Here is a 24,678-nt window from a genome sequence, read left to right as displayed (position 1 = left end):
TCAAACAGTTAAATCCTTGAAAGGAGAAAGAAAAAAGGACAGACGCATGATGACACTTGGGGAGGGTCATGGAAAGTCATATGACAACACAGAGTCACATGATGTCATGTGAGTAGAGCGCTTTGTGTCAATGGAGTACTAGTGAGCCTTTACAGGGCCTGCATAGTGAATAACCTACTTCTATTCATGCCTTTCCACCTCTAACACAGAGGAGGAAATTACCAGAGGGCAGCTGATGCTGTATTACCAGAATATCTGGAGCACCATCCAATGTTACTGTTAGGTTTTTACGACTCACTGTGTACTGCTCTGTTGTGATTTCTTCACAGTTTTTCATCTCTTTTCATTTATTCAGCTGCAGTAAAAAGCTGAAATACTGAGTGCAATGTCAAACAGTACTTATAAATAGCCATGAATCAACTGCTTGGTAAGAGTTCAAGGCCGTCAAGCACTCTTCTATTTTCAAGAAGTTTATTTGCTAGAACGCCATGTTATGATCCTTCAGCTGTAGCCTTGAAATGAGAACAAAAACACTAATACTTGAATACAATGATACAAACTGATGCAATATTATACTGCATCAGTTTTCAACCAACCCCTGAACAAGACACAACAGAGTGGCTGATTCACACTCAAAGACTACTGGCACCCTCTGCTGACCGTTCATGGTGACGGCCTGGATCTACTCTAGATGACAACTGGGTCAGTTTACTGACAATTAAGAAATCAAGGAAGAAATCATTTAAAGAATACAAAGGGTATACTCATTCTCCATCAATGTCAGAACTAGTATTATTATTGTAATGTGTAGTTGCCACAAAGCTTGATCTTTATTCCAGTATCCAGTATTTACTAATCCCTCAACCTTGGTGCCAGCCTGGTTTAGTTCAGTTTAGAGAGAATAACATCAATCTGACCCACTGTTAGATACAGTAGATTTCACCACTACCAGTGGCATATGTGTGACCAATGGTATACCTGTGTGCCACTTGCAGGGCAATTGTAGTTGTCAGTTGTAGTTTGACTGTCCACTTAAAATGCTGACATGGGGGTCAGACTGTACAGTTGGCCTCCCAAAGTCAAGAGCTGGTAAACACCCAGGCCCACTTAGGTCCTCACTTTCTAGGATATTACAAAGTCTTAAGGTGAGGATGGCAAAGAGTGCCAGAAAGCCCAAGGTGTTAGTGTTAGACATTGTGAGGACATCTTATCAAGTGTTTTGGACTTGCTTGTCCCAGTTATAAATCACTGACCCTGTCCTAGTTTCCTCAAAACAGGACAACATGTCTGTTGACGTCACTCCAGTTATTTTTTTTCTTTCATTGAATATAAAAAGACAACAGCCATCTATTGTCTTTTCGGTCCTGTATGCTACACCTTCAGGATCCAGAAATCTACAAAAGCACTCAACAATCCCAATGACCTCTTTAAACAGCTCTATAAAAAAAAAGATGCATAATTACACTTATGAGGTCAGTTTTGTGCCTCCTATCAGTCGTTCAGCTTAACAGTTGAGGATAGGAAGCAGATCCTAGATCAGAGAGGGTTCCCTCTATAAAGAAATAGAGTTCGACTGATATATTGGGCCAATATTATGTGGCCCGATATATATGGATATGAGCCAGTCAGTGTTGTGCACCTCCAAAATGATGGAGGTTTCTCCCTGACCACAGCTAGTGAATATGTTTATATTATTTTTATTTATATCTCAGATGTCTGACCAGAGAAATCAATCCAGTGTGGTGTGAGAGGATTTTACTCTACAGCTTCAGGGGTGGCAGTCTGTAAAACCTGCAATGAAACCTGCCATAAGCAACCTTAAGGAGCTGCTAACACACCTACAAGAATTTCAGTATCCTGGGTCTCAATGCGAGGTTTAGTGTCTCATGGTCTAAATGCTGTTTCAGAAGCTTTTCACCCTGACAAGAATAAAATCCTGGGAGAAACACAGAATATTTGTAAATGTTTGGGCAGGAAAACAATGAATATCAGCACAACACATCGACACATCAGCTATCAGTAGCTTCAATCTAAAAATATCTGCATCGGTATCGGCCTTCAAAAACCCATATCAGTCGAGCCCTGTAAAGAACACACAACAGCCGCCCCGGCTCCATCACCACATTTCATGAACCCAATGACATTACAACCTGCAGTAGCCATCATGCTCACTAGATGGTGACATCCTACTTGAAAACCTTAAAAAAAAGTTTGGCCACAACATGGAGAGTAGAAAAAAAAACCTTCTCAGATTACATTTGGGAGCACCAGAGTTTGGCTTTCCACAGCACCAGAATGGAGGACACGCACTTAACAGTTTCCAGTTCAGCTCCACTGGGCAAGGGGACACGAGAGCGACTGCACAGACAGATGGACTCAGAGCAGTAAAGACAAGCAGATGTTTTGGGACCCTGATCGCCAGTACAGTCCCACCACCCCCCTCTCCTCCTCCCCACCTTCAATACTGAGCAGCAACACTCAGAAAGAGAGACAGGGAGCAAAATAGAAAGCGAGAGAGAGGAAAGGAGGGAGGGAGGGAGAAGGCGAGGAGGAAGTAAGGCAGGGAGTATAAGCAGAGGAGGGGGGCAGAAAAGGAGAATGAGTAAGGGAGGGAGGGAGTGAAAGAGAAAGTGAGAGTGAGCGACACAGCAGGGAGCAGGAGAGCGGGGAGGAGAAAAGAAAGAGAAAGAGAAGAGAGGAGGGGGCGGGGGGGAGTGTTTTTATCCTCATGTGCACTCAGTCAGAGGGGTCAGTGAGTGCGCTTGTTCCTGGACGGCCTGTCAAAACAGCGCGGCTACCACAGTGCCTATTCAACACCGCCCCGTTCTGACACGCACGCGCACAGACCCATACAAACCCACTCGCTCACACACACACGCACAAGTGCACGAGGAGCCTCCATAAGCTTTTAATAATGCTCTTATTAGAGCCTTAGCGACAAGCCAACAACAGCATCAACACTGCCTTTGAGACCTGCGTCAGTGCACCAGCATCCACCGCAATTACATTTCGGCTCAGTCATAAACATGCACAGGCAAGTAAGTTGCTCCGGTGTGAACGTGCAGGCGACTTGCAATGGAGAGTCGCAGAGGGAAATGTTTTCTTACCAGGTAGAGGAGGAAGGTGTGCAGGCCGGTGCCCAGCCCCACCGAGGACAGAATGCCCAGGCCGACCCAGTAGGCGCTCCACAGCACCTTCTTCTCCATGTAGCGCACGTACTGTGGAGGCCAGAGAGAGGGACGGTCAACCACATGGCAGAGACACATGCACCGAGCGAGAGGAAAACAAGGGGGGAGAGAGAGGGGGGGAGGGAGGGAGGGAGGGGGAAATAGACAACAGAGAGAAAGAGAGATAGAGACAGACAGAGAGAGAGAGAGAGAGAGAGGGAGAGAGAGAGAGATAAAGAGAGACAGCAGGGCTGGAGTGAGAGTAGGTACGAGAGTGAAAGTGTGCAAAACAAAGAGGACTTTAAAGGGTGGGAGAGGGCAAGTGAGTGGTAGAGAAAGAGAGAGAGAGGGAGAGGGAGAGGGAGAGGGAGAGGGAGAGGGAGAGAGATAGAAAGAGAGAGATAGAGAGAGAGAGAGAGAGAGAGAGAGAGAGAGAGAGAGACAGAACTTGTTGTTTAGGAGTTTAGAGGACGGAGCCGTAGGGTAGGAGTGTTCAGCACACTGACAGAAGAACAGCATCATTATTCTTTTTGGTGGCAGCCAGCTCTTACACAACTAGTAAAGTGAGGCAGGCCAAAATCTCTCTCTCTCTCTCTCTCTCTCTCTCTCTCTCTCTCTCTCTCTCTCTCTCCTCTACCACTATCACTCTATCACTCTCCTCACGCCAGGGCAGGTTGTTTTAAGGAGGAAGCATGGAGTGTGTAGATTACGGGAAGAAGGGAGGGAGGGTGGGTTTGCGGGGGCTGTTTCTGACGGAGGACTCCATTTCCCAGGGAACCCGGCAAAACAAAAACAGCACACACTGTTTCTCTCACTGCTGGCAGAGTGCTGGGAAGTGCAGTGCCAGCCATGGCCAATTGTTTTGTGTGGTTGCTGAGAACTGATTACGCAACACAGGACTCGCCGTTTAAAGTTGAAAAAAGAAAAAAACTATTTATGGCTGTAGGTTTCAAATGCTATGGCTCATGGCAGGAAAAACACTGAGTAAAAAATAGGGAGGGGTTCTTGTGAGATCTACAGGATAGTCTGCTGTGGTTTACACACAAGTAGTTTGCTCAGTTATCTGGGGGCATTGGCAGTTAGGGTAAAACTGAACTATTCATAGGCTTCTGAAGACTAAGCCTTGTGAAAAGTTAATAATTAACCCCACTTATTCCTCTCAAGGGGAGTTTTCTGCGTACTATCATGATAGACGGTTGCACTACCAGTCGCACTGAATCAACAGTGCTACGATAGGACTTAAGTGTATAATCATTGATGTGGTGGTCAATTAAAAGGTGGGTAAACTATGACCTCCAGTCGATCATCATCATAAGGCAAACAACCACCAATATAAACATTAATTTATGCTTTTTCCCCCCCTTAAAAGACCCAAACGTCATATGACTTACATCAGTTTTACACTACTTCCAATTATGTTTGCTATACAAGGACCTCATAAAGATTAATGTCAGGCTAAAAAGGTCGGTCAAGTCTATACAATCATATATATACAAACGTTTATTATACATGTATAGCATTCATTCACCTTCTGGTGTGTTCCTTCAATACGGTAGGCAATGGAGAGGAGGATCAACAGGACCAGTAAGCCAAATGCTGTCTGTCTTTGCTGCCAGAGCCTGGGTAGAGGAGAGGTGAGGAGGAAGAAAAGAAAATGATGGAGGCAAGGGGGCAGAAGGACAGAAGAAAAAACGAATAGAAGTATTAGAAGTATGAGTGTGGAAGTATTAGAAGAATGATTGGAGTGTGTTTAACTGGGTGTTTAAGGTAAGGATTTAACACTCCCCATCCCCAAACTGTCCAAATCGTGTTCAACTTACCATTTACTGGATTGAATAAGGAGCTAATTAAATCACTATATTGAATCAAGATCAAATGCTGAAACATATCTAAGTCCTATATGAAACTACATGCTTTGACAGTTATCTCCATGTCCTGCTGCACTTCAGTTATTTGTAAATATACTTTACTATCTCAAAGCCAGAGATGAGAAAGCAGAACTTGTTCTGCTTCCCTTTATTTTGTTTTGTAATAACAAAAAAAGAAGAAGGTGAGTAAGACACTACCAAGCACAATTATTTGACGAGTAAAAACAAAACATTTTGGTTGTCACAAAACATAGGTTATAGCAAACATCCTGAGTGTCCACAAAAGTCTGTCTCCTATTCATTGTCAATGGAGAAACTGGTTTCTGTGCATCTTTATCATATACTGGAAAACCGGTCTTTAGGTTTCTCACTTTGGGAATGGCTTACCTATCTTCACAGATTTAAACTGATCTCTCTAATGCTCTCTAGAACTATTTATGTGAATTCTTGAGTGGAATGGTATTCCACTTTTATTGTTTATAATCATCATATTTGAGCACAATTTGCATCTGAATACACATGAACAATCATGCTACAAAACAATAATGCATAATATACAGTGAGCTCAAAAAATATTTGGACATTTTTGAGGTTTTGCCTCTGTACTCTTATTACTTTGGACATAAAACGACACAATCACTATGGTGTTTAAATGCAGACTGTGCTTTAATTTGAGGGTAGTCATACTGGACGGATTTTTACAGAACTACAGCCCTTAATGCGCATGCCCCCCCCTCCCCATTTCACAGTCAGTGTGTCTATTTCCATCTTAAGTAAAATAAGTATGGCCTGTAAGTATGTTGCTGTCCTATTACTTTCAAAGCTCACTGTGCATACGCTCTAAATTATAAACCACTTCTATCAACATACAGGATAAACTGGTAGACTAAGCCGTAGTGTATTAGCATGGCTCCCCCTGCGGTAGTAAAAACAGCATGTGTTTTGAGGGTGGGTGAACAGCAGCTTCTCTCAGGCTGAACACTGCTCATAGTGCTTGTGGCTCACCACATCCTCTTGTAGTTTAGAAAATAAACATGTTGTCCTCACACAGCTAACCGCAAAGGCCTCCCCGAGCGTACACCCTGACCTTCTTCTGGGCCCCTCTATGTCAACAAAGACTATTAGGTGAGTATAAAGCATGTTGTGCAGCGCAGGGAGAGTTCGACGCCGGTGCTTTACTGTGTGTGCTGTGAGGTAACATCAGGTAACGTCATCAGTCAGCCAGGAATAACTGGGTTTAGGTGCAAAAACAACAGAGTGCTATGGCTGTGCCGTCACCTTGTCAGCTCTAACAGCAATAACAACGGAGGGCAATGGCAAACAGTGATAAACAAATCTTGTGATGTCTCTTCTAAGTTGAGTTAGAGGTTTCATTAGGCCAACAACTGAAGACTAAACTATGAGGGAGGAGACGTCTGGTTTGATAGCAGTGAGACGATCAAGGTCACCTCCTGTCTGGCACTTTGTGTTTGTGTGTGTTTGTGTGTGTGTGTGACAGAGAGAGAGAGAGAGAGCGAGAGAGCGAGAGCGAGAGACAGAGAGAGAGAGAGAGAGAGAGAGAGCGAGAGACAGAGAGAGAGAGAGAGAGAGAAAGAAAGAAAGAAAAAGAAAGAAAGAAAGAGAGAGAGAGAGAGAGAGAGAGAGAGACGAACTATGAAGTTATTTCTTCACAACCATCGTCTTCCTCTGTTTGATGATGAAGAATGATATGAAGAACTAACACCTTTTACTTCACACGTAAAACTATACACACACCAGATAAACACACATATCTAGTGTAGCTTTGGCATCGTTATACAACTTAAAGGGGAAGTTCAGAACAAAATGAAAATTCAGTCATTACCTACTCACACCCTTTTCAGTCAGTAGGACCACCAAACACAGAATAAGTTATCATCTGTAGTTCCATCTCAGCCTTCACCGAAACTATTCAAGGTTTTTAGAGCTCTAAAATACTGTCCATCAAATATCTCCAGACATCTTGTGCAGCATAATCCAAGTGTTTTATAGCCAAACGATTACACTTTGGGTCAGAAAGTCTAATATTTACCTCATTCTATCCTATAAGTCGCTTGCTAAATTACTCTGTGTTTGGTTTTCGTACAAACTTCAGCAGAGTTTCGACTGACATGGGGGTATAGTTAATAACTGAATTTTCATTCTGGGGTGAACTATTCCTTCACTGACCAAAACATCAATTTCATTGCAACATGACATACAGCCATTCAAGTGGACATGTTATTAAAGGCCTATTTCACTGCTGTGAATATGATGATTTATTAAAACAAGGTCACCCATGTAGTAGCAATGTGCAATTATTTTTGAAATTGGAGCCCTATGACCAGAGAAAACTGAGAAAACGGCTGTAGATTCCCCATACCACTCTTAAGGGGGAATCCTACAACAACCAGAATGCATTGCGCGCGTCACTGACGGTGTGTTCATGGCCAATGTAGCACCAAAGACCAAGTTAGCAGAGACAAAGCAGCATTATATCTCTTTACTGAGGCTTATTTTCATTTACAAAACGTTTTTCCTCATCGAGCCTGGATAAATCGCACCCGTTTTCAAAGGATCATCAAACAAACCAGTGCGCTGGAGTCAGTTACATTATGTGGATCAACTTACCGAGTGCTGAACGGTGCCGCTGGATGTAGCCGCAAGTTACAGGTAAAGTTAACACAGTCGCTGTTGTTCTGTATTCAGAGTTGGCAAAGTCCGATATAATATTCTGTCAGAAAACAAAGTCAGGTTCACCAAAGCACCGTGAAGTTTGTTGCAGTGTGGAGTTTTCTGTCTGTCTCCCTGACGATCATCACCGGGCGTTCACAGGTGTTCAGCCCCCGGTGCAGAGCGTCTCTCTCGGCTGACGCTGTCACAGCTCCCGCGGTCGCCCTCTCCTCCACACTCTGTTTTGTCTGATTCCACAGCTCTATATTCGGCCTCATAAGTTGTAATATTGGCGCCACATCTCTGCTCTGACATTATATTGTAAAGCTAGTTGTTTTTTTGTGTTAGATTCAGCTCTTCTGGATCAATCACAGAGAAACTTAGCAGCTTAGCTTAGCTGCGGCTGAAACGTCGCTCCGGTCCGGTGGTCGCTTCCTCTTCCAGACTCTGTTGTGTCTGATTCAACAGCACGATATTCGGCCTCGTATTTCTTCCAAATATACTTATATTTTAAAGTATTTGGTAGTATGATATTTTAGTGTGTGGCTGTACGCAGCCTGAGGTAGGGCCCTCCTGGATGTCCCAAGGTCACGACTAGTGACTAAAGGCGATCGGGCTTTCGCTGTCTGAGCTCCAAGACTCTGGAACGCCCTACCTGAGGCTATCCAACGAGCTGATTCTGTATCATCTTTTAAATCGCTTTTAAAAACACACTTGTTTAAAAAAGCCTTTTCTTAATCCTGTGGCTGTTTCTTTAATCACCTTATCTGTGTTGTGTTATCTCTTAAATTTCTCTTGATTACATACCTGTTTATAATATTGCTTTAGATTTTTAGCCTTTCCTTTGTGAATCCTCTGTGTGCTGTGCACTTTTAAATTGTGTTGATTCTTTTATTTTTATTTTAATGGTTTTACCTCGTTAACCCTCTGTTACTGTGCTCTTTTAAATTGTGTGGTTTCTCTTTTACTCTCACTTCATTTTATTGTAATTTGTTTTAATCTTGTAAAGCACTTTGTAACTTGTGTTAAAAAAAGTGCTCTATAAATAAAGTTTATTATTATTATTATTATATTTAGTGTCTGCTTTTCCCTATCGCTAGCGTAGCATGGGACGGGAGTGTTTTGGGAGACCCATATTTTACCGTCCTTGAAGGCACCACTACAGAAAATGCGGAAAAGTAGTTTGTAGTCTAAGGCCGATCTCCAAAGTCCGCCGGATGGCGCGTTTTGCGTCACCTGGCGGACTTTTGCCAGCAAATGAGTGGGGAGTGCAGGCAACATGGAGGGGAGTTAAACATTGTTAATTTGCATATACTACCCATATTGTAATGATACAATGCTGGTTGAAAATCGGCGAAGTTTCCCTTTAAGAGGGAGAAAACTGTTCAATCCACAGAACCAGGCCAGTGTTTGGAAGTGTGGGGGAGTGGGCGTCTCACCTCCATATCCACTCTTTGAGGGAGTTGAGCAGCTCCAGAATAAAGTAGTGCAGCGTGAGCAGAGGTTTCTTCCATAACACCAGGGTCTCACGCTCCTCCCTGTCCTTCTGCTTCCTCTCATCCACAGACAGCACCGAGCCTGGCCACACAGCATGGATATTACATGCACACACACAGCCAGGCACACACAAAAACACACAGAGAAACATTTAAATAAACATTATGGGCAAATTATCATACTGACATTATTTCGAAAGATGTTGCAGTTGCAGCATCAGATGCAATAATTAGTATTTCAAGTACCATTTCTGGACTGAAGTACATTTCTCTCATTTTAAGATATAGATACTGCATTCTTTCATATTCTTATATCAACATGAGTTCAATATGTTGCTCAATACTAAGTTATATATGTTTATTACCCATCAGCTGTCCGTTGTGCTGTTCCTTGACCCCTAGACGCCTCTGAGGTAGATCGCCTTCTGCCCCGCTCTCTGCCATCATTAACTAGGGAAGGAGGGCTGCCGAGAGAAGAGATAGGCCTTCAATGCACTTCGACACACTCTCCATACTCTCCACAAGTACACACACTGCTCACCAACACATAAACTGACACGAGCCCAACACTCACACACACGCAAAAACAAAAGTCTCACCCACACACCTCACACTCAAACACATACATATAAACTCACACACAGACCAGCGGGTAGTAAAGTGTTGCCCTAGTGCTGTGTGCTGCAGATTACTGGTAACCCAATCAGGGTTGTGCATGTCCTGATGATGCCCGCCTCTGCACTCTGCCTGCCATCGGCCTGCCAGCCCGTTGACTGCCTACTGAGTACTTAAATTAGCCTCAATGTTGACACTAAGGGCACATGCAAGTCTTGTTAATTTTCCTATCTATACACTCACGTTGAAGTCCACCTCCCCTGGTGGCGAGGAGAGTTACACAGTGGAAGGAACAGGTATCATAAATAAGGGGTGAAATTGATATAGACAGCATATGGCAATTGTCACTGTAATAAGATCTTACTTTTTGGTTTTAGAGAGTAAAATCATGCACATTGTTTTCTTTGCATTTTGATGTTTTATCATATTATCATACAGTACAGAAACTGCAGGAGGCTGGTGTGAGACACAAGAGAGATTCAAACTCATTCATACACACACACACACACACAAGCACATGTGTGCACACACAGATACGCACAAACGTACAGTACATGCATGTGCAGAGAGCGTCTCACTACAGAGCCTTGGGTCTCTTAGGAATCTGTCAGTGAGCAGTGAGATGGGGACTCTGACACGGAGGTATGCAGCTCACCATCTGGTGGAATTGTCAGTGTCTCACACACACACACACACACACACACACACACACAAACACACTCAGAGCCTAATCCCTCTATCCTGTGCCCTAGCTCTGGGCCTCTGGCTCCAGCCTACAGACACAGCACAGCGCTGATTTTACAAGAGCCCATGATGGCTCTTTAGAACCTTTAGGAATTTACTAGATATATTCTGAGGCCTGCGAGGGGAAGCTGGCTCCGTGCCTCTCCCTTTGTGAGAAATGATAGCCACTTGAAAGGCAAGTGATGACTTGGAAGAGATCCAGATTGTTGCTGCAATAGAAGCAACATTTCCAAAATTTGTATCTGGCCAAAGTGGGCTAGGGATTTGAAAAGGTTGAAGACCACACTGGCTAGATACGCTCAGGTGTCAAGTGTTTTCCCCAAGGACGCACAGATGCGTGCAGCATGCATGCACGCACACACATAAACTCACACACATACACCCACAGAAGCACTGAACAATGAGGTTATGAGGATATGAGCAGACTGACTGAGGCTATGAGCAGACTGATTCGTGCAACTTAGTGTCACTCGCAGAAAAATAAAAAGCTCTACTCAGACAATTAGGCTAAACTGGAAAGCATTTGGAGAGTTGCTCTAGATCTTCTCAGGGAACAACAAACAGAAAAGCTATTCATCGCACAATTTTTACCTTGATGTGCGCATGCTCAACAAAGAAAGCACTGTGCCCATGCTTCCTGCACAGTGGCATTTAATACTTCCTATTATTTTTCCTTTAACACAGAGGAAAACAATGCATAGTGCAACAAAAGGGCTCAGCAAAGTGCGTCAGTGTCTAATATCCTGTTTGCCTCACTAATGATAGACATTGGTGCCAAACAGGGAATTTGGTGCAAAACAGGCATCAACAACACCTACAATACAAGTGTGTCCTTTACAATGAGCAACACCTGTTTAAATTTTCATGTATTACTCTATACAATAAATGTCTAGTAATAGTGTCATAACAACAGTATGGCTTGTGGTAGATATACAGAAGCGCACAAGTGCTCCAGGACTCGATTGCGCAATCACTTCCTCCAAAACAACAGACTACACCAGACCTGTTGAGTAGCCAAGCTCGTGCTGGGAACAATAAGAAACTCAGCACAAGGCAAATAAACTGTAGGATGAGAAATTTAATAAGTTACAACAAATACTCAACTGTCAAGCAAACATCACCCCAGTGCATTGGAGAGAGATTAGAAGTTCATGAAGAGTAAAACAAAGCTGGGTTCTAAGTCAGCAACCTGTTTTTTCAATGCATTATGCAGAGAAAGTAAACTCACCGTTCAGCTGGTGTTTAATCCACAACGTGCTCTGCGCTCAGATAAAACTCTGGTGGAGCCCCAGTGGCAATGTAGGGCAAAAGTATGCTACCCATGAACTGCATCATAACTTGAGTGCGGGGTGTGGTGATGGAGGGGGCCAGCAAGGGATAGCGCACCGAGAGAGGACTGTCGGGGGAGGGGAGAGCAGACTGACAGAGAGACACGGACAGACAAGAGACGTAGGGAAATGACAGAAAGAGAGAGAGAGAGAGATAGATCTCATCAGTTGCCTGCTAGAACCTCCAGAGAATCAGTCTAATTAAAAAAGTCTATAAATAAGTGGATCATTTTCCTGGAGCGCACTTCTAACGCTTCTCAGTCCTCAGTAGGTTTCACATAAAAAGTGAGCGGCATTGGGGCAAAGAGAACTCGGCTTGTTCCAAAAGTGAGAGAGACACCCCGGGACATCGCGTTTTTCAGGTCAGAACTAGAGACTGAGGACTTCAACTATATCGCTGTGAGGAGTTTTAGTGTCACTGTGTTTATCAGGGGGTAAAAAAAAAGAGGTTTTAAAGTGAGAAAAGTATTTCAGAACACATTTGGGCCATTGCTCTCCACCAGGTCACTCTATTCCCACCAGTGGAAATTGTTTTCTGATAGGTGTGAGGCGCATAATGAGGTGCCTGAGTAAAATTTAAGTGCCCATAACATTACGTTTCCTGCAGTTCCTGCTGGGTGCCAGCTTGACGGCCTATTCTGTATGATCTGAACACAATTCAGAGTTTCTGCATCTCTGTCTCCTGGGATATTGGTAAGAAGAATCAGTAGGAGTAGATTTCAGGATGACATAGCCTTTTGTGTAATTTCTCTACATCATCTGAGGCCATTCATGACATTGCTGGTAGAAATATTCTTCAGCGGAAAGTGGAAAGTGGAAAACTCGCACATCCAAAAAGGTTTGTGCAGGTGGAGAAAAGCAATAGACTCAACAATGAAAAAAACTTAATCAGAAGAAGGTCCAGTTGGACTGGAACTCTACAATTAAAAAAGGTGTTGCATTGCAAGTAGCAGAGTGCAGGAGTTTTTTTCATAGTAGAAATATTCCACCTTAAAGTACAAGACATTAGGGATAGGACGATGTATCGAAATTCAATATATCGCAATACAAAATTGTGACAATACGCATCGTGGGGCAGGAAAATGAATCGCTATATTAGCTCCATTTTATTCTGCTGTAGAAATCACAAATGAGACGCTTGTCCATCACAATTTCACAAGCTTTCCATCCAAATTCTATTATTTTAATTTGTAATGACATTTTTAAATTGTTGTTCACATTTTAGCAAGCCAGTGCCATTGCTAGAAAGATCTGTCTCAGAAATAAACATTCTGCACAGTCAGACTTTGTTGTCATTGAACTTTTATTTATTGCATATCAAATTGTATCGTGAGATGAACATATCGTTCCATCACTACAAGACATGATTAACATTCTGTGTTCAGCACGGCCCCTGGCAGCAGAAGTCATAGCAGAGAAGTTAGATCAGTATCTCTCTGTCTCGACCTGTAATATAAGAGTGCTGAAAGGTCATTTAGTAATTTATGTGGGAGAGGCATCTAGATAAAAAGAAAGCGACTGTCGACCTGCAGACTGATGCAGCAGACAGTGATGGGTACTGAAGCTGCCCTCTGCAATAAACTGCAGGACAGAATGATAAATTCTCCCTGGCACTTTAAGGACAGAAGCTGCAGCATGTATGTGACGCCACAGAGGAGTCTAATGTCACCTGAGCCACACTTGTTATTTTCAAGGGCAAAACAAGACTTACTGCTATACCAAAAGCCAAGTTTAACTCAAAAATAGCTTTTTGGGTGGCCTAGTGGTTAGAGACACGACCCTTCAACATGAGGACCCAGATTTAAGCCGCCATATTGGCAAACATCCACCCGGCTGAAGTGTCCTTGAGCAAGACACTGAATCCCTACCAACTCCACGGACGCTGTTCTGTAGCTGACCCTGACCTTTGGCCTTCATGTGGAGGGGGGCATGAGAGAAGATAATTTCCCATCAGGCACCAATAAAGTGTCACGTTATTATACCGTCATTCATGCACACTGTCACAACTATCAGGAGCAGCAGTCAAACAATTTTCAGTGTTGAAAAACTGTAAAGACAGACAATAACTATCAATGACCTGTGCAATGAAGAGTCACAGCAATATCTCAACATTATAAGAGGAAGTTTATCATCATAAGTATATCAATTGCCTGATAACAATATCCGACACACTGAGGAAAAAACACAATGCTGTACCTTGTGTCACTAGGACAGTAGCTTCTTGGTTCTGCCCCACTGACAAAAGATATATATAGCCTACTTTCCTGAGAGAAAACCAAGAGGTCAAAGAAAACTATCCCGATATTATTTTCACAGTAAGCCTTAATGAAAGCAGACCTCATATCCATTTTTCCAATAATTCACTCATAACTCCCTGCTTCGTGCCATGAAAACAGCATATACCTGAGGCAATAACGTATATGTAAATGAATCATGTTTAAGTACATAACCTTGGCAAAAACAGCCATCCATAACACACAGCACATGCAAAGGAACAAGAAAAACTCCTCTGTCACTTCTCAGCCAACTTCAGCAGCTGTCTCAGCAGAGGCATGCCAGTTCACAGTCAGCAGACTATCTATAGGCTGGATCTTGGCAGCTCATATCCATGCTGTGCCAGATCATGTCAGGCAACACTGTTAATTCATGCAATACTAATTTACATCAAGCCTACCTGACGAACATGTGAGAGGAGAAAAAGTAGAGAGCTCTCACTCTGCCCCGATTTCTGGATACTGAAAATGTCATCATGAAACCGGCCTATCCGAGTCTGCTCTCAAGATATAGAGGGCTTTCAGGTGACATGATGCACCCTCTGGTGGCCATGTTGGAAGTCCTCAGCTCTTGGTCAACTACAGCTCAGAACTGCTGATTGCATTTCTAAATTTAAGACTTGGTGGTCTCTACAGTATGGAATAGACATGGTTAATATCTGAGCTGTTTTTGACTGGAAACTGATCACTTCATCACTGATACAGTTGACTGACTTTGTATTGAGATGTCAGTTTGTTCGCTAACTAGCTAGCTAACCATTTTACGTGGTCAGCTCACCATCACTGTCTTATTAACACATCTGATTTGAGCAATAACATTACCTAGGCAATACCTACCTAGCATTAGTGGCTAGTTGTGCAGATTAACAGTGGTTGCTTCGCTGAATTAGCCTGCTAGCTAGTTAGCTAGCTAAGAAAAACAAAAGTACTGTAAATTTGTAAACAAATCTTCCTCCATTTCACTTTTAGGCTTACAGTGTCACTGAATGGACCTAACCCACACCATGATTATCTTTTTCAGGTATCTATTTGCACAAAGACAGTTCTCCAATGGCTATGGCACAAGTATGGTGTCTGGGAAATTTATGGTGCAAGTTCGAATCCAACCCAGAACATTTGTTGTGTGTCATCCCCCTCTCTCTCACAGTTTTTTCTGACTCTCTTCACTTTAACAGTTTAATAAAGGGAAAGAAATTGCCAAAAAAAAAAAAACTTCAACAAAAAAAACATCTAAGGTTTACTGTACCAAATTACACTGTCTTACACTTCTATCTACTAACAAAGCACAAGTTAACTGAATTACGTTACAAATGGAAACTACAAAGTTGTTACAACAGGTTTTTATAACACAAAAAGTACATCAAGTAAAATCAAGTTTTATTAAGTATGGATTGATGCTGTGACGTCAGCTGTGTTTATGTCGGACAACTCGTGCGGAAATAATTTTGGCCGAGTTTCCGACTGTGTTGGCACCGCCATATTGACTCCTTAACAGCATTCCATTATGACTACAGACTGTGCAACAAGCATACATGAACAAGCAGACGTTTCACCTGACTGCAGAAGAAATAGAAGATTTTAAAAACGATTTAAGTTCTTGAAGGATGTGACCCATGATGTGACCCTTACCTTCTGCCTCCAACATGGCTGCCACCACTTAAAGTGGATACAGACAACTTTTCAACTTTCCCCCCGTTGTCCCCCCCCCCCAGTGTTTCCAAGTAGTATTGTTGTTTGCGCCGCTGTTGCAAAGACAACCGGATCGCTTTCCATTAGAGCCTAGCTCTGTGCAATAGAACAAACCATCTGTCTGCTTATCAACATCGCTAACGTTGCTAACGCTAGCTACGATCGCTAACGCTAGCAGCCAGAAACAAACATAGTTAGATGTTTGTTTCTTTTGTTCCAGAAACAAACACAGATGTTTGTTTCTGGCTGGTCCTGGCTTCCTTGTAGCTCCTGGTTCGTTTTCTGGCTGCTAGCGGTAGTGTTAGCAACATGGCTAACGCTACCGCTAGCAGCCAGAAACGTTAGCAACATGGCTAACGCTACCACCAGCAGCCTGGCTACTGTCCAAACGACTACTGTCCAAAGCAAGAAACAATCCCAACTAGAAACCCCGATCTCAGTGCTATGATAGAGGGTAGTGTTTCCTATGTCACTGCGGTTGTTCCACCGTCCGCCATTTCCGCTAGTGGGGATAGCTACCATTTTTTTTTATTTTTTTTTACTGGGGATAGCTACCGGACCTCTTTTGGTTGCGCAATGGATGACGCACTTCCTTTGTGCCGCAAGTCGAGCCTTCATTCTCCCGGGAGATCGTACCCGGTGGCAGACAGAATTGCATAGTGAAAGCAAGGCTTATAGGGAACCAATCTAAACGCCGATGGTGTCATTATTCTATAGCCATTACACTGTGCAATCAACATTTACTTCATAATGATAAGTTAAAGCAAAAAAGTTGTCTATAGGGTCTTTAAGTCTGTAGATAAAATCCCAAATCTGCATTACTTGATAACACAGCGATGGTAGGCACATTCTCTCAGTAACTGTGTATGTTTTTAGGACTCAAACAAGGGAGTCAGTATGGCGGCGTCAATAAAACAGTGACGTCACTGCAAGAGACAGGAAGGCGAGACAGATTTTCACCGTTGAGTGAGTATCTTCCTAAAAAAACGATCTTTGCTAGCAAGAGTCAGGTGCGAGACGCAGCGACGCCTAGTTTTAATGGTGCAAAACAATTAAACGAAAAAAAAAAAACATAACAGACGTAATATTTTATCAGTTTGTGTTTTCAGTTAATGACGCCATGAAGCAGCGTACACCCACATACATGTAATTTCCCCATTTGTTACCTTTACCTTCACTGTCGGGCTGTCTGTCTCTCTAACTCCGCAGCCTGAAGCAAACCAGGAAACAGACACAGACGGTTTTTCATGAATCCTGTCCTTCCGTTAACGCACATTTCGGGTGGCAGTTTGTTGTGCAGTAAACGAAGTAATAAAACACCTGCATTTGACGGTGAAGGTAGGAGAAATGTTATTACGCAGCTGTCCATATTAACCATCTCTTACCTAACAGCCCGCTCCCTCCCTCCTCCCCCCGCGCGCCTCAAAGCCACAAGAAAAGGTCTGCTTGCTTTAGTGGCGTTGTATTGTACTGCTCCCCCTTTCTTTTATTTTTGTAGCCAATTTAATTCAGTGATTGATTAATTGATTGATTGATTGAGCAATTTTTGTCAATTCTGTTTATTCATTAATTTTGTAACGAATTTATTTATTTATTTACTCACTGACTTGTGCTGTTTATTTATTTGTTTGTTTATTTGTTTTACTCGTTTGTTTATATGGTTGTTTTTTTAATTAATTATTTTAATTTGAGTATGTTCATACATTCAAATTAAAATGGCATACATAATTTTAGCACTTTTTCATACAACTATGAACTATTACATACATATTTCATACAACTATTTACTATTACATATATAAGTACTTTGCACAGAATGTAAAATGTATAGGTTATTTATATGCAATATTTGCTTTCGTGTATCGTGACGTAATCAGTAGGGGACCAAAAAAGAAGAAGAGCGGCAGATGAAGTTGCTAGCACGTTGGACCGGCAAGCAGGTATGAAACAAGTTTTATAAAACGGTTAATCTAAATTCTTCCACCAAATTGGCACTTGCGGGACGTGAAATGCAGTAACAAGTGTCTAATAATTTGGGAAATAGCCTCTGTCCTGTAGCAGCGTCCTCGGGTAGAAAGGTGTTAGCACGCTCTCGGTGCTACCTAGCAAGCTAACTAGGCTAGTTTCACAAACAAGTCACATCCTAAAACAGTATTAGATGAATTATTGAACTAGGAGATACCTGTCGTGTTTATAATGCTAGTAATAAGCCTAACTAGCTCGGTAATCTCTACCTGCGATTCAGTGATGCTGAAGTCTTTAAACTTGTAGCCAAGAAGTTAGGTTGTGAGACTTTGCTGTTTAGGCAACTGGGTTAATTAGACAGATAGGAACTGTAAAACAGAGATTCACACATATTTGCTCAGATCTAAAATCACTGACATTGTGGAATGAAAATATGAGTAAACTACGACCTCGAGTCAGAGATACTTATCAGGCAAGCAATCACCAATATAAACAGTTATACTTCCAGGAAAGCCTTTGTTATCTTATGTTAAAAACATATCTTTATATAACTTGCATTGTTACTACTTCCTATGACGTTTACCATGAATTTTCCTCGTAAAGATTTATGCCAGGCTAAAAAGGAGGATAAAGTCTATTCAAATATTAAGATGAGTAAACTGAATTTATACTGAACAAAAATATAAACGCAACACTTTTGTTTTTGCTCCCATTTTTCATGAGTTGAAATAAAAGATCTAAGACATTTTCTATGCACACAAAAGGCTTATTTCTCTCAAACTGTGTTCACAAATTTGTTTAAATCTGTGTTAGTGAGCACTTCTCCTTTGCCAAGATAATCCATCCACCTGACAGGTGTGGCATATCAAGATGCTGATTAAACAGCATGATTATTGCACAGGTGTGCCTTGGGCTGGTCACAATAAAAGGCCACTCTAAAATGTGCAGTTTTATCGCACAACACGATGCCACAGATGTCCCAAGTTTTGAGGGAGTGTGCAATTGGCATGCTGACTGCAGGAATGTCCACCAGAGCTGTTGCCCGTGAATTGAATGTTCATTCACTACCATAAGCCGTCTCCAATGTCGTTTCCAAGAATTTGGCAGTACATCCGACCGGCCTCACAATCGCAGACCATGTGTTAACCACGCCAGCCCAGGACCTCCACATCCGGCTTCTTCACCTGCGAGATCGTCTGAGACCAGCCACCCGGACAGCTGATGCAACAGTTGGTTTGCAGAACCAAAGAATTTCTGCACAAACTGTCAGAAACCGTCTCAGGGAAGCTCATCTGCGTGCTCGTCGTCCTCACCAGGGTCTTGACCTGACTGCAGTTCATCGTCATAACCGACCTGAGTGGGGAAATGCTCACCTTCGATGGCGTCTGGCACTTTGGAGAAGTGTTCTCTTTACAGATGAATCCCGGTTTTCACTGTACCGGGCAGATGGCAGACAGCGTGTATGGTGTCATGTGGGCGAGCAGTTTGCTGATGTCAGCGTTGTGAACAGAGTGCCCCATGGTGGCGGTGGGGTTATGGTATGGGCAGGCATAAGCTACGGACAACGAACACAGGTGCATTTTATTGATGGCAATTTGAATGCACAGAGATACTGTGACGAGATCCTGATCCATGTGAAATCCATAGTTCAGTGCCCAATAAATGTCTTTTCTCAAGATACAGCTGCACACTTTAGAGCGGCCTTTTATTGTGACCAGCCCAAGGCACACCTGTGCAATAATCATGCTGTTTAATCAGCATCTTGATATGCCACACGTCAGGTGGATGGATTATCTTGGCAAAGGAGAAGTGCTCACCAACACGGATTTAAACAAATTTGTGAACAAAATTTGAGAGAAATAAGCCTTTTGTGTGCATAGAAAAAGTCTTAGATCTTTTATTTCAACTCATGAAAAATGGGAGCAAAAACAAAAGTGTTGCGTTTATATTTTTGTTCAGTGTAGGTGTAGTTTAGGAATTAAGGCAGGACTTACATTACAGATTTATTACAGACAATGTTAAGTCTCTGTCACAATCTCTTTTTGCCTATATCCAGTCAAACTGTATTAGCTGTATGTATTACCTGACATCCCTCTGGTTCTGTTTTACAGGTTTAACAGAACATGGATTCCCTTTACGGCCCGTTGGCTTTGGGCATCGTGGCAGGATTGGGCTGTGGACTTTGCCTTGGATGGCACTTCCGGGCTCGCTTTGGCAAGTCAGCCAAAAGCCTCATAGCGGCGGTGGGGAATGGCACCAGCGAAGCAAGCGTGATGGGAGAAGGAGGGGAGTTCAAGATGATTCTGGTGGTCCGAAATGACCTGAAGATGGGCAAAGGGAAGGTAGCCGCCCAGTGCTCCCACGCCGCCGTGTCGGCCTACAAGCAGCTCCACCGCAGGAACCCCGAGCTTCTCAAACAGTGGGAGTACTGCGGCCAGCCCAAGGTGGTGGTGAAGGCCCCCGACGAGGAGAGCTTGATTGATCTTCTGAGCCATGCCAAAGAGGTGGGGCTTCCCGTCAGTCTGATCCAGGATGCAGGGAGGACACAGATCGCACCGGGATCACGCACCGTGCTGGGAGTGGGACCGGGCCCGGCTGATCTAGTGGACAGAGTCACGGGACACTTGAAGCTCTACTAGATTTAAATACCATTTCTTTGTTGTAACTATCTGTAATTTAAACTAAGTTGGGCTGCAATGAGTTTGTATTTTTATATAAGAACATGAGCTATTAGACATTGATTTCATTAAAAGTCCAAAGTTGATTTTTGTGTTGTCATAATGTTTTTATGCATTTAAAAGTTACCATTAGAAATCAGCCAACCCTTACTTGGAACAGTGGTTTGTTTTGCATATTACTCACATATTACTCCATGGTCTGTGATACTGAATTGTTTATGGTCTCCCACACAAACTAGTCTGACTAGGTTTGTGTCAGAAGACATGACACAAACATGTTTAAACACAAATTAAAAATATTCATTTTAGTATTTTATGGTGCATGCCGTTAAGACTGGGTAATAATCCAATGTTATTGTTTCAAGTCTTTCAAAAGAACTGTATTGAGTTAATGTGATACACAATTGTGTCTAATGATAAAATGCAAGTACTAATTAAAATCCCACAAATGAAATCTGAACAAATTAGGGGATATTGTTTGAGAATTAGTTTTTCATACTTGCAGGTAAGTGCGATGAACATCAATTTGATGATTCTGTGATAGCAAATAGTTATAATTGATATCAATTTATGACTATTGTGATATTTTGTGCATATTGCCCAGCATTACATATAGCATAAAGATACTAACTGGTAATGACTCAAACTTAGTCGATCAGACTCACTGAAGACCACTTGTTGCAGTTTGCTGCACTTCTGGATTTGTGCCATCAGATGGTGCCACTATCACATCAACATGGGTTCAGTGTATCTGAACTGAAGCTTCATGTAGCCTACATGTTAAACTGATAGTACTGTAAATAATTAGCATGTTGAGCAAGTAAATATAAAATGACAGCATATGTAAAAAAAGACAAGACCAGACTTTTCTTGACAAACAAGAAGCTTTTATTTTTAAGTGGAAAACAAAACCGCCGTTTCATTCATTATGATCCTGATTATGCACAATCAACTATCTTTTAAGTGCACACTTCAATCTAAAGTAATTTTAGATAAGAATATAAGGTCAAGGGAGTTAATGATTGATTTCCTGTATACACGCAAGCCTTTGATAAAAACTCCAAATTACCACAGTCCTGTGATATTATTTCTGAATTAGATCAGAGTGGGTCAACTGAAAAGGAAAAATGGAAACCCTTAGCAGGACATCAGGGGTATTAGGTTTTTTAATTCTCTCCAGTACACTCAACAGTGACCTAAAACTCCACAATATCCAGCATGAACAAACCGCAGCACAAAGAGGGGGCGCGGGGCAGGTTAGTCAAATACATACAGGTCTGCAATCCCTCCTGAGATGGAATGGTCCCACACAAGAGCAATATTTAAAGCACATGGAAAGGTCATCTGAATGAAAATTTGATTCCACACAGTCCAACTGAAGATTCCTGCATAGGCTTTGTTGGGAAGGATAAAAGATTTTTTTTTGGAAATCGTGTATGTCGTGTTAAAATACTCTCTTGGTTTTTCTTGTCAAGAAGCAGCCCCAAGTGTGTAGGGACATGACTGGTATGACGTAGTGTTTCTGGTTTGTGGTCAAGGAAGCGGCAGTCTCATGTTCAAATATAGAAGAACATTGTAGCATTTCTTTTTTTGTTTCTGAATATACAATAATTAAATGCATTTTACAGTCGGACAGAAGAAGCTGCTCACACACATCAAAATGAAGAGGTTCTACATTAATTTCTTCTCACTACAGAGTGCAAATCAGATGCTTCACAACAGACCTTTTTTTTTTTTCTTTTAAATTGAGAAGAGGACTTGCTCTTCCCACAAGCCCCCCATTGTACATAAACCATTTCCCATTCAAATAAAATAGACAAAAAATAATAATCTAGTAAATACGGAATGTGAAAAATTAATCCTTGTGATTCGATCTTTTTCTTTGACAATAGAAATAAAATGGAGTCCTTCATGACAGTTTCAAAGGAAGAAAAAAAAAGTAAAAAACAAAAACAAACTGCTCGTCGGTATTATCCCCCCAGTGGAGGGCAGAAAGACAATAATGGGCTGGTGAAGGACTGTGGGAGAGATGGATGGATGGTAGCTCCAGCCTGCACATGGAGGAGAGTGGGGGGTGGGGGGGGCGGGGCTTTACATGCCGTAGCCGAAGCCTGGCTGAGCCGGCGGCGGCTGACCGTATCCTGCAGGCGCCTGGTATCCGTAGCCGTAGGCTTGCTGAGGGGCCACAGGTACGCTGGGGCCGGCTGTCAGCATCAGCTGGGGTGTGCCTGCAACACACACAGAAAAAGAAAAGGTTTAGACATAAAATCAGCAGCATGGTAATGTTTCGAATCAGGGTTACGATCATGGCCTTGATGCTGAATTCCATGACTACTAACTCGGATCACTTCCATGACCTAAAAAAATGTTATTCCTTGCTGGTTTGTTAATGTTTTTCAGCTGAGAAAAATTCTTGCAGGGTGAACAGTCTGGTTTCCACTCAAGTTGGCTTTGCAGCTGAAAACCACCGTCTAATGCAGTGAATGTGTTAAATAAGATGTGAAATCCATTCTGGTATATTCCTGTGTAGTGACCCATTTGTAAAATTCCCTGATATTCCCTGACTTCCCCAGAGAAATATCCTACCTTTCCCTGTCTGGAATACACCTATCTAAATTCCAAGATATTCCAGATATTCTGAGCAGTGTATAATCTAGGTGCCAAAATGTGTCATATGAAGAAACACGGCTGCTGCTGTGACGGGTATTAAGCAGTTCAGGGTGGCAAGCAGTTTTTCTTACCATAGACGATGGGTTGTGTCTCTGTTGCCTGCTCCTCCTCTTTCCTTACGGACTCTGAGGTTTCTAACTTATCTACCTGCAAGGCAAACAAATAAACAGATTCAGAATAAAGCCAGAACAGAATAACAAGTAAATGGCATGCTAAAGGAGTTCAAATAGACAGTTACTAGTAGTTGAGCTAATAAGTGATGGATGGGACCATTCCACACGGGAGGGGCGTGTCAACAACCAAGTGGCTTTTCTAACAGGTAGGAGGCTCCTGTGGGCCAAAACCCGTCAGACCCGTCAGACAAAGCCAGGCAAAATAAAACTGTTAATTGGCAGGAAATAAAAAAAAAAAAAACCTGAGGTGATTGGTCCATTCAACCACCAGTTGAGCTTTTCAGCGTTTATGGACATGGTATATACAGATCTATTTGTAGAAAGACTCTTACTTAAATCTTACACTAAAGGTCCATTTCTATTTATTTAAAAAGCTTAAACTTATTTGTTTATTCATTTATTAGTATTAAATTAAATATATAAAATAAATAAAATAAAATGTTTGGTGGGGTTAGGGTGTTATCTATCTACAAATAAAAATACATAAAACAGAAAGATCTGTATGTAGACCAAAACCATTAATGTAAGGGATATTGTTATAAATTATGGTATTCTTGTGAAATTACCCTTCCTGACTCTTTGATGCTTTAAAATCAGAGCACACAGGCCATTAAAAATAAAACCATTGTTTCCATTTGTTCTGGATATTAACTGTTTGGGTGATCTGACTGCAACAACAAAAAGTAGCCGCTGCTTCTTCAGAAAACTTGAGTAGGTATGACAGATGCAGCAATAAGCAAAATGCATACGGTCCTGAGGGAAAGCAGCAGCTGATCCTGGGTTATTTCTAAAGTTAAAGTAAATGCTTGCTCAGCAGTGCACTTCCACATCCTGTAGATATTCATTTAATCAAGTAGGTTCAGTTCCATCCATACCACTGGGTACAAACATTAGTTCTGTGATTCCAAGTTCTTTCCACACAATTTCAGCAACGCAGCCATTAAAAGGACAAACAGTCCCATGCTAGTTGTGTTACATAGCTGGCAACAGCGTGCATAACAAGAGGCAGAGGTACTGAGGCAGTAGGGGGGGGGGGGTCAGCCCAAGGTGCTCACTACAGTTGCACTAGCCCTCCATAGGAAGCAAGGCACAACCAGCAGCCTGCTAGCTTCTCAGTGCTGCTACTGAATGACAGGGGGGTTCACACATGCTTGTTTAAAAAAACCAGACATTTCACAATGTGCATTTGCTGTTTTTTAAAAACACATACAGCCTCTCTGTGTTGTACAGTCAGTAGCTGTGAGAAAATGCACTTTTCAGCAACAGCACAGAAGACAATGACAATGTATTGCCATATTTTTGTCAATGGTTCTCTATAGAGTTTCACCTTCAGTAGCCAACA

The 24,678-nt window shown here is 42.3% G+C and overlaps 3 protein-coding genes across 3 annotated transcripts in view; 1 reads left to right on the top strand and 2 right to left on the bottom strand.

The window, feature by feature from the left end:
• The window catches only part of LOC139650960 (vacuole membrane protein 1-like), a 59,226-nt gene extending 47,325 nt beyond the window's left edge, over nt 1-11,901 (bottom strand). The window contains exons 1-5 of the mRNA XM_071527777.1: nt 11,789-11,901; nt 9,567-9,665; nt 9,145-9,283; nt 4,696-4,786; nt 3,108-3,218 (exon numbers count right to left, since the gene is read on the bottom strand). Coding sequence (XP_071383878.1) covers nt 3,108-3,218; nt 4,696-4,786; nt 9,145-9,283; nt 9,567-9,648 — 423 coding nt within the window. The 5' untranslated portion in view covers nt 9,649-9,665; nt 11,789-11,901. The remainder of the gene's footprint in view (nt 1-3,107; nt 3,219-4,695; nt 4,787-9,144; nt 9,284-9,566; nt 9,666-11,788) is intronic.
• Nucleotides 11,902-17,169: 5,268 nt separating this feature from the next.
• ptrh2 (peptidyl-tRNA hydrolase 2) lies at nt 17,170-20,952 on the top strand. Its single transcript, XM_071527821.1, has 3 exons — nt 17,170-17,188; nt 17,728-17,790; nt 19,927-20,952. The coding sequence occupies exon 3, from the start codon at nt 19,939-19,941 to the stop codon at nt 20,452-20,454; it is 516 nt and encodes a 171-aa protein (XP_071383922.1). The 5' UTR covers nt 17,170-17,188; nt 17,728-17,790; nt 19,927-19,938; the 3' UTR covers nt 20,455-20,952.
• Nucleotides 20,953-21,364: 412 nt separating this feature from the next.
• cltca (clathrin, heavy chain a (Hc)) overlaps nt 21,365-24,678 on the bottom strand; it is a 40,583-nt gene continuing 37,269 nt past the window's right edge. The window contains exons 29-30 of the mRNA XM_071527709.1: nt 23,235-23,310; nt 21,365-22,721 (exon numbers count right to left, since the gene is read on the bottom strand). Of these exons, the coding sequence (XP_071383810.1) occupies nt 22,585-22,721; nt 23,235-23,310 (213 nt within the window). The 3' untranslated portion in view covers nt 21,365-22,584. The remainder of the gene's footprint in view (nt 22,722-23,234; nt 23,311-24,678) is intronic.

The sequence above is a fragment of the Centroberyx affinis genome, unplaced genomic scaffold (genome assembly GCF_046629955.1).
Source record: "Centroberyx affinis isolate AG114_WGS23_722 - 3 ecotype Tasmania unplaced genomic scaffold, CSIRO-AGI_Caff_v1 ptg000116l_1, whole genome shotgun sequence".
Taxonomy (NCBI): Eukaryota; Metazoa; Chordata; class Actinopteri; order Beryciformes; family Berycidae; genus Centroberyx; species Centroberyx affinis.
Note: the sequence above shows the minus strand (reverse complement) of the source record. Positions and strands in the feature narration are given on the sequence as shown.